At 40.8% G+C, this 13,340-nt stretch overlaps 1 protein-coding gene across 1 annotated transcript; it reads left to right on the top strand.

Annotated features, from left to right (window-relative positions):
* Positions 1-823: 823 nt before the first annotated feature.
* Positions 824-12,084, top strand: abhd15a (abhydrolase domain containing 15a). The gene is made up of 3 exons (XM_078246291.1): positions 824-1,788; positions 8,725-9,080; positions 10,180-12,084. The coding sequence occupies exons 1-3, from the start codon at positions 1,267-1,269 to the stop codon at positions 10,823-10,825; spliced, it is 1,524 nt and encodes a 507-aa protein (XP_078102417.1). The 5' UTR covers positions 824-1,266; the 3' UTR covers positions 10,826-12,084.
* The last annotated feature ends 1,256 nt before the right edge of the window (positions 12,085-13,340 follow it).

Raw genomic sequence — 13,340 nt, 5'->3', positions numbered from 1 at the left:
ATTTTTGCCTGTTGCTCAAATGCCTTATCTTTTACACAGAGGAGAAGAAGACTCCTTTGTAGATAATAATCTCTATTTGCCCTATATCCTCCAACATATCTGAGTTACAATTAAAATGTTCCTGCTCTTAGGTTCCTTGCTTTACTCATTAATGAATGGGTTATTTTTATCCATTTGAGTTCCATAGATAGCATAAAGAGGGAAGATGAACATAGCAGGGAGGAGGTTATCACATTATGTAAATGGTATAAGCTTGAATCAAACTGGATGTCTGCAGTGTTGCAGTGTACATCACAATCTGCATGTCCAAAAAACACTGGCCTACTTTCACTCTTTACTTCAACTTACAATTACAAAACTGAGACACTGAAGTCAACCTGAAGTTGTTTTGTTACACAACAGAAACCTGCTTAATATTCCATTACTTTACATGGTCCCCACCAAAGAAGCCCTTCTAGTAGATCATAGTACCTGTATCCAGATCTCATGCTTTATTAGGTTTTGTTGCTCTCTGATTACAAGGTCACAGTGTGCACATGTTGCAGAAGGAATTTACTCATCTAACAAGGACAATGCGCACTACACTTCTAGTGATTTCCCTTTCTCTCCGTCTGTCTCTGGCAGCGAGCGAGCGAGAGAGAGAGAGAGAGAGAGAGAGAGAGAGAGAGAGAGAGAGAGAGGGGGGGGGGGATTATATAGTCTTAGTGTAAAAAACAAAACAAAAACAAAAACACGCAAGATCTACCTCCTTGTTCTGGTGTACTGGAAGCAATGTATAGGGTATGGCTAATAACAGCAGCGATAATCACGCAAACGCAGTACCTGTTTACTCTGAAGGGGGGATGGACATAATGGGAGGCGTTTCCAGCATTAGCCCAGCAGTCCTGCACATGCTCGATTAATAAACCAGTTGGCGTTGGATGCATGAAACACGGACGGCATCTCCTCGTTAATTAAAAAGTGCCTACATAAAATGGAAATATGAAGCCGGGTCTGGCATGAGCTGGAACGATATTTAAACGCTGCGTAACTGAGACAGCACGCCTACAAAGACGAGGGACTGGCGCGCCTTGGCACCGGAGGGAAGCACCAAACTTCACAGACGAACTGAGCATCAATTTAGGACAAAATATCAGCATACTGTATGAGCATGTTTCCGTGGACTGTTTTTTATATCATGTAAATTTATAATTATCAACTTAAGATCCAGAATAAGGTTTGGAAAGTGACAGTGTTGTGCTCATTTTGCTCTCCCCAACCGTGCCAATGCTGGAATGGCTTGTGGCTCTGTGCATTGTGATCCTGGTGGTCTTAATTTGGCCAGGCTCCAAATATTTTGGCACAGAGAGTCAGTCGGATACTTTGCTTCAGGGACTGGGAATTTCACAACAGACAACGAAGGACAAGACCGGCGACCCAGCCCATGCAGCCTGTGCGTGTGCCGGGACAGATGGGAAAGCACGCACCGTGGCACTAATCTGCAAACCGTCGGCACTGGCCAACTATCTCCTAAAACACTGCAGGACTTTCAGTAATTACTCGCCGTGTGTTGGGTGGACGTGGCGGGCCAGCGCCTTACTTCAGAGTGTGTACAAGGCGTGCTGGCCGTACAATAGCCCGGTCCAGTTTGTGCGGGACAACCTGCAGCTGAGCGATGATGGGCTGGTGGCCTTGGACTGGGCAGTGCCATCCTACCAGAAACGACGCAGGACTTCCAGTCACTCCACCAGTCCGGTTCTGCTCATCATCCCAAACTCTTTTGGGAAGATCACTAGAAATGTGTTAAAGGTGCGTTCTTGGCTTCTCTCACAGACTTCACTTCAAATCACCCTATTATAGAAATGATACTTAACCATGATAAATCATATTCATGCAGAAACTGAACAGCCAATCACATAAAAGATCATAAAGCTGATTGCTGACCAAAGTAGAGCACCACATCCTTAGCACCAAATAAATGAACTTCAAATATTCCACAAACCTAATAACCTGTAAAAGGTTATAAATAGCAGTTTCCATTGTGTCTACAGACACTAACACACCCATATTGTTTTTGAATCAGTGTATATCAACAGAGAGCCATGCCATGCCATGCAATAAATGATAATATTGTCGTTCTGAGACCATTTTCATCTAATAAAATGATAATGGCATAATAATGCAGGTACACTTTTTCAAAGATCAATACACTTTTATTTCTAAAGAATATTTAACACTGGAACTGGAAGACATTTTAAATATCCACAATATGTCTTTGATCTCCTTTAGTATGTCGTCTTTCACGCTGTTACACACGTATGTTCTCCCAGGCAATTCGTACTGGCTGTTGAATGTTTGCGGCATTCCTCGAGTGTTTGTGCGATAGACTACAGACTCTGTACTACATTTAACAATTATTTATTAAACACTAAATATTACATTTAAATAAGATATAATTAATAAATTATATCTATCTATATCTATGTGCCTATCTGCCACAATGGCGAGTAAATGTTTGTACCAAAATAGTTCTGTTTATTTTGGTGAAGGTGCAGCTACTTTCTTCTGCTCCTCTGCTGTCTGCAGGTCGGAGCTTTGTGGGGGCTGGCCGACACACACACACACACACACACACACACACACACACACACAAAATGGCGTCACTTTCCTGAAACTGCTTGCAAGACATAGTCCACAGCGGCGTGTATGTCCGCGCCTGTCTCCACCGCCTCCACCTACAGGTTGTCAACTTTATGCTTTTGAATGAAAGGGAGAAAACAGGACGCAGAGTGACATGGCGGATATCGCTCATATACTTTTTTTTTTCTTTTTTTTTGACGCCGCCTTAAGTGCTGCGGGAAACCCTGCTCCGTGTTTTCTCTTCTCTGTCTCTCTCAGTATAGCAGCTGCATGAGAGTGCATTGTGTCCTGTTGTTGATTGTATAGCATGTAGGAAAGCGTTCTACATGCTATACATAAGCATTCCCATAGCTAAAATGCAACAACATAACTTTTCTGAGGGTAGAATCCAGAAACTAGTTAAAAGAGAAGTCAGACATTCAGTAATTTAAAAGAGATGTGGGAAGTTGCCAGTGCAAATCAACAATGCCCATTTGGACAAAGGAAATCAATTGAGATAAGCCATGGCGAGCTCAGTTGGAACAAAAGAGCTGAGGGGTAAAAAGAGCAGATGCGGAGGCAGCACCAGTCTTTCAACTGCTCTTTCAATACAGTGACTGAGGTAATTGAGTGAGGGATTACAAAGCATTGCTTGACTTGAGGGGCCTGGGGAAGTGCAGAGCTGCTCCACATGATGGCCTGTTGGCTCTCTCACCACTCTGGGCACCTGGAATCGTGCTAGCTCATTTCATTTCATACTGTTAGCTTTGTGTGCAAACCTGTCACAGGCTCAATGTCAGCCCCATGTCAGATTTAACAACTCTGCAAGAACTCAACACTAACAAAACCCAATGTGTTCGACATTAATCTAGAGTAAATAACTTCTTGTGTAGATCTGATAAAACAAAGGCTAGAGGACAACAGAAAGATAAGAAGTGTAAGAAGAAGAAGAAGAAGAAGAAGAAGAAGAAGAAGAAGAAGAAGAAACAATAGAGAGACGAAAATAGAACGAAAACAGCGCATCATAAATATGTGGGGTCTTAAAGCTTTACCACAGAAAAAAGAAAACTGATGGAGAGATGAAAAGTGATTGTCACATTCAGGCAGATCGGTGCCTCTTGCTTTTTTTTCTGGGCCATCATCAGAGTACAGATTATTTGTGATGCTGTCAGCCAGTTACGCTAGCTGAGGCGTAACAAGGGATATACACCAATTAAGATTGCTCCTGTCACTTGTGTGTGTGTGTGTGTGTGTGTGTGTGTGTGTGTGTGTGTGTGTGTGTGTGTGTGCGTGCGTGTGTCAGACAAAGACAAGAAGAGCTCTTGTTTATGTGGGCGTACACACTCGATCTGTGTCACAGCAGAAATAGAGAGGGAAATTTATTTTTGGAGTGTATGGGCTTGTAGTCCCTGTCCCATTCTCTTTTACACGGCAGTGACAGCACATTTCAGGAACTCATGAATATATGAATAAGCCATCCTCCTTAAATTATTCATATTTTTAGTCTTAGGCTCCTTTGTTTTTTATGTGGTCGGGCATGATTTGTAAGCATTTACATAATGATAGAGGTAAACGTTGATACAGTACTTAACAATAGTCATATAGGTCTACAGTCTTTTTCAATGGCTTCAGAGTTTGTGATGTGTTCATCCCAAAGCATACAATAAATGCATTAATACATAAATCAATCCGTACATAAACCAAAGTGTTAAAATAACAAATTGTGACATTACACGTGCATGCACATAACCCCTCTGTAAAATCAAGTGTCAGTTTTACCATCATTTTGTAAGTGTTTAATTCAGTATGCTTTTGGCACTCATTTTCACATCAAGTATTTTACATTCCATATAGATATGAGGTATTATATATTGCAGTCATTATGTGTAATTTACCATTCAACACTTAGATAATTGTTTTTCAGACCATTCTTTTTCACTTTCTGATTGCTGAGAGAGCAGCTGGAATTTTCCAAATTCCTTGCGGGTCGGGATAATAGCTTAGCACTCATGCAGTAAAAGTAGGAAAGTTTTACCATTAACAGTCATGATTACATTAGTGAGAGACGTAATAGTAGCAGTAATACTTAATCAGTCCTAGTGTTGGATATTTCTAAATCGCGGAAACATAGCACAAGACCCAATACAAATATACTAGGACAAAGATGTACCGATATCCATGTCTCTATAACATAACAATAAGTAGGCAAAGAAGCAAATGGGCCAACCAATTAACTATAAAGATGGCAGTCATGGCATTTATTATATAATTATATATATATATATATATATAGTTATATAATAAATGCCATGACTGCCATCTGCACATAGGAAGTACAGGAACTTTTCATCTAGATTTGTATCATTTGTTTTAACTTTCAGCAGTTTTCTGGCATAGCAGAGCAGTAAAATTATTAGAAGATATACACATGTAATACCGGGTCGGCGTGTATACAGTAGTAGTATGTTATGGATGCACTTTAACATCAAATTTATCCACAAAATTTTCACAAAAACAAATTGTCCCTTGTTGCCTAAATGTTAGCTGCACTCCTGCACACATCCAACTCAGAGGAGCTAATATATTCCCCAGACATGTATCACAGGCCTATTAAAGAGTATTTAGGGAAACTATTGACCTGAATAGAGGACAGAGATTTGTAGTGAGATGCTTTGTTGCCTCTAAAAGGCTTCTAATCGAATAACATCCTTAACTGAACTTGATTTGTTGCAACATGTTGCAATGAAGCTGCTGAAGTTTGTTTAACAGGTGGTTTCACAGAAGACGACACCTTATTCAAAATGCTTTGAAGGTAATATTCATTGTTTGTATTCCTGTCGAGGCAGCGCGGGAGGAGAATATGCCCCTGTGTGTGTGTGTGTGTGTGTGTGTGTGTGTGTGTGTGTGTGTGTGTGTGTGTGTGTGTGTGTGTGTGTGTGTGTGTGTGTGTGTGTGTGTGTGTGTGTGTGTGTGTGTGTGTGTGTGTTTAACTATATTTGTGGGGTCCAAAAACCGGGAATACACAGTATACTTGTGGGGTCCGGACAGCTTTGTGGGGCCAAAATGCTGGACCCCACAACTTTAAAGGGCTGCTTGAGGGTTAACACTTGGTTTTATAATTAGGGTTAGAATTAGGTTATGGTGAGGGTGAGGGTAAGGGTTAAGGTTAGGTCTTTAATTGTGATGGTTAAGGTTAGGGTAAGGGGCTAGGGAATGCATTATGTCAATGACGGGTCCACACAAAGATAGTGATACGCACTGTGTGTGTGTGTGTGTGTGTGTGTGTGTGTGTGTGTGCGTGCGTGCGTGTGTGCGTGCGTGCGTGCGTGTGTGTGTGTGTGCGTGTGTGTGTGTGTGTGGTATACTGGAAGAAGGACAGTGTGTATGAGAGCTGGCATGCTGTCCAGTGTCTAGAGTCCCTGCTGAAGGAATTTGTCAGTGAGCTGAAAGTTTGGCAGAAAACTGCTGGAGCAGCTACTGTTTGTTGTTGAGATCTCAGAGAAAAAGACAAATTCAGAGTGTCAGGATACCATTTTAGGAAAAGTATTGCCAGAAACGTAATGTGCACAAATATGATCTAGAAAAAAGGCCAACTACTATATTTAAAGTCAGATTAAGGAAGCCCTAAGGACAATTGTTCCCTCTAAACTGGATTTATCAGATTGTTCAAAAAAATATTCTTCGTTGGTCATGAGTCAGAGCTTCCCTTCCGAACAAAAAGTAGTTTTAGGTTTGGGGGTCAAATGATATAACAAATACAGGCTTTGTAATATCTTTGGATTTAGTGATTTCTTCCATTCATTTTATTCACCATCGTCAAGGTGTGTTTAGTATCTATTGTGAGCAGTTGTTACTCAGTGTGCCGGTTGGTACACACAATGCATCACCACAATGTCGCTGTATTAATACTTGAGCAGGGGAGCATAAACAGGACAAAATCTTTTCACACTCAGTTCACCTAATTATTATTATTAATTGCTCAGCCCTGGCACACATACTGTATGCAGTTAAATTGTGAAATATCTAACAGTGTCTTTCAAAACCTATTATGGGAAAATATGGGAATTCAACTGAACTCAGGTGATTCACACTTATTTGATATTACTCTTCCCCTCCTTTCACGAGTTTGGGAAGAGGCTAATGAATGAGTGAATTAATGATGTTCCGGTGTATTAGCCCTCCTCAGAGCTTTACTTCGCAATGTAAACGAGTAGATCCTCTTTTCATACAGACAACCCAAAAGTGGCAAAAATCCCACTGCAGTCTTTCTCAGCTGGTAAATATTTAATGCAGTGATTCTGCAGATCTTCCTGCATCCCACTGGGATTTTTGCAAATTTAAAGCAGAATATAACTCTTTTCAAATCTGACAATGTATTTGCACAGGCTGCCACAAACTTTGGTATGAGACAACTGAACTCTACTCCTTCTATGTTGAGGGGAAGAGGGAAGACAAATTCCAGACACTGTAATAGATTGAATAATTTCATCTAAAAAGGTAATATTCAGAGTCATTTTCTGCATGGAGAGCTTTTCACTGTAATTTATACAGTATATATTTAATTGTCATTTCTGATCTGCTCTGAATCAAAACTTTCCAGTCTCTCTAGAGTTAGTTCCCCCACTTCATGTAGTTATAAGCTCAGGTTTAGGCTTACTAGTCTGATGATGTGTCTGCTCAACTTTTTGGGATATTATAGAAATATGTCATATGATATTCTGTGCTATTTACGTTACAAATACTTCATTATTAGGTTATACATTCTTACATACTTTCTTTCCTGAAATCGTACAGGTACAGGCTTGTAATCTTTCTAGTAAAAAAGAGTTTACTATTAACATGCAGAGAGAGAAAGAAAAAAAACCCCCGCAAAACCATTCGAGCCAGATTCTCAAGAGCATTAAAAGCAAAAGAAATGTATGCTAAAAATGAGGATGAGAACAAGAGCATTTTACAGATTGAAAAGACACATATTCAATGATAGCTGATTTATGAAATTGGTTTGTTATTGTAATTTGTTATTCCCATCAGGTTTACATAGCGCTTCACAGAGCCATACGCTAAATTATGCTGTTTTGCGCACAATAGTTCGTAAACTGTGAGGATATATCATTGTCCTACATATCTCAACAGCATTTAAATTAAAATGTTTAGAATAATTATATTATAATAATAAACTCACTTCACAATAGAAACACTGAGTAGTGATGTTTCTCTCCACGCTGCAGGGGACTGCAAGGGAAGACTTTCTGCCAGACATGAGATCACAGGTTTCCGTATTCAAGCCCTTTCTGTTCTCGTATGCCAATTTTGCTCTGAGCCCTGTTTAAGGAGTGCAGAATTGTGCAGGTTGAAGCTGTCTGAGCTGAGAATCTGGCTGTTGTGCAGAATGTTGGCCTTCACCTGCGCCTCCACTGTCTGAGAACTGACAAGTTGATTTTAACAATCACCAAGGGACGTTCTTCTTTTGCCACTCAATTGTTGATTGTGAAGGCAGTGTCTTGGGATGCATAACTCTTGTTTGCTCATGGGCCAAACTATCATTGTATGCCTGATTCGCAAGAGTTGGTTCCTCAATTGTTTAAAATCATAAATAGATGAAACTGTACGAGAAAACAGCATGCAATTCACTGATATGACAACAAGTTTACTGTGTTCTGTACTATTACAGTGTACAGTGGTTCAGCAGCATGGTGAAAGGAAGCAACATGTAATCCTGTAGTTTTACGGTGTTCTCACTTCCCTCAGCAACTGTTTATTTCTTTTTCCATACAATAAAAAGTAGCCTAGTACCATGCCATTTCAGGTGTTACAACTGCAAAGACATTTAGTGGAACAAAATGGAAACTGATCTCTAAAAGGAGGCATTGTTTAGTTCTTAGCAACCAAGAGAACCGGCCACGTTAATTCCAGCATTTGGCCTATTTAGAGGGACGAAAAAGAGGATTTTTTGGGGGGGTATGCATAGTGTATGTAAAATGCATTGTATATCAACCATTTCATGTTCCATAAATGGATTAATACCTTTCCCATCTGGTCTTACAAGTAAACATTCTGTATTTAATTCAAAGAAGCTAACACACTAAATACAGAACTATTTATTTTCTCCACCCCCTCTCTCTACAGCTGTGTGAAACGGCACTGTCCCATGGCTACCTACCGGCAGTTTTCAACCGCCGCAGCCACAATGGCACCCCGCTCACCACCCTCAAGCTGCAGCAGTTTGGTGACCCTGCAGATCTGCGCGAGGCTGTGCGCTACATTCGCCACCGACAGCCTGCAGGAAGACTATATGCAGTGAGCGAAAGCACTGGGTCGGGCCTTCTCCTCTCTTACCTGGGGGAGTGTGGATCATCCAGCTATATGACGGCGGCTGTCTGCCTGTCGCCTGTGTTCCGCTGTCAGAGCTGGTTTGAGAACGGGCTGTGCATATGGCCCCTGCAGTGGGCGTTGGTGCTCTACCAGAAGATATGTCTCAGCAGGTACTGTATGGAGGGTGGGCAAAATGGTGACGATACCTGGGAACAAAATATCAACAGAGTGAGGTACATAGAAAGACTAGTGAACACAAGTCTGTAGGCTTTCAAATAACGTTTCTGGTTCATTACTGGCTTATTTTCATTTCTATTGGTTATGATAACATTGTACTCACCAAAGTAATTGCTGAAATCTGGGAGAACAGCGACATCACCTCAACAGTATCTGTCATTCTGTCCAAAAAAACAAAACAGAAAAGAATCAAATAAGTCAGACGTTTTGCCAGATTTAGCAAGATTGGAGGCAAAACCGAATGACCACACTTGAAATGTCAGAAACAATCCCTCATTACAGATGAAAATATGTGCACAACTACGGCAATTAGGGTAGGTCAAAGTTGAACCAGAAAGATGTTTAGATTACTTGATCGTCGATTTTCTTTTTTAGTGAGGTTCCCGTGTATCAGCAATTACAGTATTTTGAGTACTAACAAATACGAACGATGGCCAGAACTACAAAAATAACATGACCTGCAAAGCATTTATAGTTTGAAAGGTCTAGAGTAGTTTTCTGGGTGCATATATATGCAGCACATACAGAGCCTATCCATTTGGGACATGGTGCATTGGTTTAAGTAAGCATAATGAGTTTTGGAAGACAGAACGAGATCAGCAGCTCCATCTCATCTTTCAGTTTACGGCAGGGAATATTTCAGTGTCAAGAACATAATGAAAAACAACAGTTTCATCAGACTGCTGCATTAAGTATGCCATATGAAAATATCAAACACAACACACTGAGAGAAGGAAAATTATCAATTTTCAGTCAGCCAAAATTGAGACACAGTTACAATGGGATTGTAAAAAAAAAAAGAAAAAAGATGCAATTTCTCATAAACCATTTACTGGAAAGGCAAAGACAAGGAGAAAATCAGGTTACTGTAGCAACAGATGGCCTGCTCAGTGTCAAGTCATTGATTCAGAGAGACATCGTGACCCAGGTCAAGTTTCTCAGATCACTGCCACTAAGGGAATATGACCCATGCAGCTCTTTAAAATTGATTTACTGGTTTTCTCTTGTTGTCTCCATTTATTATATGCACAGGTACAAGACGGTGCTGGGTGAGACCATACAAACAGACACCCTGTTTTCTAGCTGTTCCTTGCGTGGCCTGGAAGAGGCATTGTTCTGTCAGACTGGCTCAGCAACAGCAGCACCAGCAGGGACCAGCAGTGGCTGCAATACTTCAGGTACCTGGGATGCTTACTGGGAACGCAATGAGCCCTTGAGAGACGTAGACGAAGTGGCTATTCCTGTTCTGAGCGTGTGCGCTCAGGATGACCCAGTCCGCGGTGACACCCAATCCACGATACCCATGGAACTCTTTGAAACAAACCCACATTTTTTCCTCCTCCTAACTGACCGTGGAAGTCACTGTGGGTTCTCCACCCAGTCTGAGGGGAGCGCCGCTGGTGCATTGGGGACTGTCAGTTCTGCACCGAACAGTGGGATGGAGAGCCGTCGGACCAACTGGAGCCACAGAGCTCTGCTGGAATTCTTCAGGGCGACCACAGACTTCTTCGCTGCAGAAGAGAGGGCGAAGCAGCTCGCTGCAAGAAGGAGGGGACTGGGGGGAGGCGCAGGAGGGAGGGTTTTCCGCCACCGCAGCGTCAGTACATGTAAACGAGTGCCAGCGTGTTCCCATAATATCCATGCCATTTACAACTGGCAGAGGTCCTACACACGATGAGGGAGCTTCATGGAAGTTAATGGACTTTAGAGATGCTTTCTGATATTGTTTAGACTTTGGATGTGAAGAACTCAGGTTGTTCTCTGAACAAAAACAAAAGTGTGAAGATATCCAAAACTAGAAAAGTGCAGATGTTGTGAAGTACGGAGGTCATGGAGTACTTTTATGTTACGTTGTTCTCACACACTCGATGTGAGCTATAAAACACTTGGACAAGAAAAAAGATCACGCCAGGCCACACGCTTGCATGCTGTTGTTATGTTAAACTGTATGTTTAACAGTTGACATTAAACTCTCAAGACGAGTGGCTATATATTTTTCTACAGAGCATAACAAATCTCTTCATTGCCAGCTGTTAAATCTGAAGGATGCTGTCACACATTAATTTATTGATTTATCAATTCAGCTGCCTCACATTTTACACAGTTTACACGGCATTTGAAACTTTGACACTTATTGTAGCATCTTAACGTTACTCTTTTATTAGCACTGAAAGGATATTTATAGGGGAGCAAAAGTTTTGAAAGTCTTGTACATAGAGTAGAAAGGAGGAAAAAAATCCTATGAAAATTTGAAATTAATTTGAGCTAGTCAAATGATCACCCAGTGTTATTGTACACACTATACCGTTTATATTATTGAATTTTGTCTTCTGTATTGGGACATTGCCTGTGATGCCCAGAATAGAGGAACCTATGTGTGTTTGCCACCCAGTCAGCTTTTAGAGGAAAATCTGTGTCATGACGTTATGATATTTTAATGAGCCGGATGGCTGAAAGCACTTTGTGAGTTTTGCTGTCTCACTACTTAAACTCTGTGCTCCCAAGGTTTCACCCGACCGCTCAGGATCTGAAGGTGGTGGAGCTGTGAGGGTGGCTGGTTTCGCACTAAGATGGAGTGTTCAAGACTTAGCGGCATAATGTTGTTTGAGACATTTCTCAAGTCCGTGGAAATTGTGTTATTTGGATTCATTCGTGTGCATTCAGCTAATAAATTATATGAATTAAAACGATAAAAAGTAATAAATAATATAGTGTTGAAAGTGTTGAGAGGAGAAACACTTCAAAGGGCAGCTCAACAGTTTGTTAAGCAGGAAAAAGTCGTGGTTTAGAATAGTAGAAAGCATCAGGACACAAAACTGCCAAGCACTGTTTGTCAACTGATTTTTGTCTTCTGTTGTTTTTTAAATGTGCGATAAGCCTGCTAAATGAGTTTTATTATGTGATGGAATTTCAAAATAAAAAATATATAATAATGAACCAAGATGACATAATTGGGTGTAATACGTCCTTAAAAAAATAGCTTTTAGCTTTTCACTACAGGTAAGAAAATTCCTTAATATCAGCATGTGGCTTAATATACTGTATCTTGTTCTCAGTTTCTCATTATTTTTGCATACAATCATCTTCATGTTTAAAGCACATCACACTAAAAGTGGGATCTGTGGTCTTGTCAAATCCCTGCTGAGTAAATGCTCACAGTGACTCCCTATGATAGCACAGACCCCACAGTCAATCCATGCTCTGTGTGTGTGTGTGTGTGTGTGTGTGTGTGTGTGTGTGTGTGTGTGTGTGTGTGTGTGTGTGTGTGTGTGTGTTCACTGCAGTGTTTGTCTGCCCAGTGAGCCTTATCCACTCAGACAGCTGGAACACAGCAGTGTACACACAGACACATTGTCAACACGCATCCTCGCCATAACACACACACACACACACACACACACACACACACACACACACACACACACACACAGTGAGAAACACAGAAATGCAAGCAAGCTGTCACATACTGTACATGCAGGATATTTTATACACATTTATTATTTACAGGGAGAACTGTCTTATTAAAAATTGCCTGTGAGAGAGTGACACACACACACACACACACACACTGACACACACACCCACACCCACACAGTGACTACCCCATGTACTGTATATGACACCATCATTAATACAGATAATGCTTCAATAAAAGTAACCTGAAGTGATAACAAGCCAGATTCTAGCTCATTATGAACTCAACAGAAATACTGAATATTAAAAATATGATTTTCCAAAAGTTACTTCATTTCCCATTTGGTATTTAGACTTTGTTGCCCTTTTCAAATGCTCTAGGTGGGCGCAATAAGCCATCATAATGACACTGTTTGTAACTGTTAACAAGCAAGTCATCCTCAGTATTGCAGCTGTGGAGGGAAGAGCAGTTGTGTTTTATTCTCTTCCCTGTCCACATTTTCAGTCTTGGGATGAAACAGACATCTCTTTGGTCTTAAATTAGTCCCTTTAATTATCAGGTTTTCTCTAAAAAAAAAGAAAGAATAAAAGGCCAAATTGGATTCAGAGGCCTTTTGTTTCATGTATACAGTTTTAGAGTTTGACCTGGTTTAAATGGAGCAGAAACAAAACTATACAAGACTGACTGAAAAAGGGTCCAGATGTTGCACAAATATCATGTAAACATGTATGTGTGACTTTCCCCAAATATACTGTATGCAGACTGCAAGCATGAATCA

Source organism: Sander vitreus, chromosome 3 (assembly GCF_031162955.1).
Source record: "Sander vitreus isolate 19-12246 chromosome 3, sanVit1, whole genome shotgun sequence".
Lineage (NCBI taxonomy): Eukaryota > Metazoa > Chordata > Actinopteri > Perciformes > Percidae > Sander > Sander vitreus.
Note: the sequence above shows the minus strand (reverse complement) of the source record. Positions and strands in the feature narration are given on the sequence as shown.

Excerpts from the sequence above, each read along its gene's own strand:
- abhd15a (XM_078246291.1), top strand. The coding sequence starts at position 1,267 with ATGCTGGAATGGCTTGTGGCTCTGTGCATTGTGATCCTGGTGGTCTTA. Across the intron at positions 1,789-8,724 it reads TCACTAGAAATGTGTTAAAG|CTGTGTGAAACGGCACTGTC; the intron begins GTGCGTTCTTGG and ends CTCTCTCTACAG. Across the intron at positions 9,081-10,179 it reads CAGAAGATATGTCTCAGCAG|GTACAAGACGGTGCTGGGTG; the intron begins GTACTGTATGGA and ends TTATATGCACAG.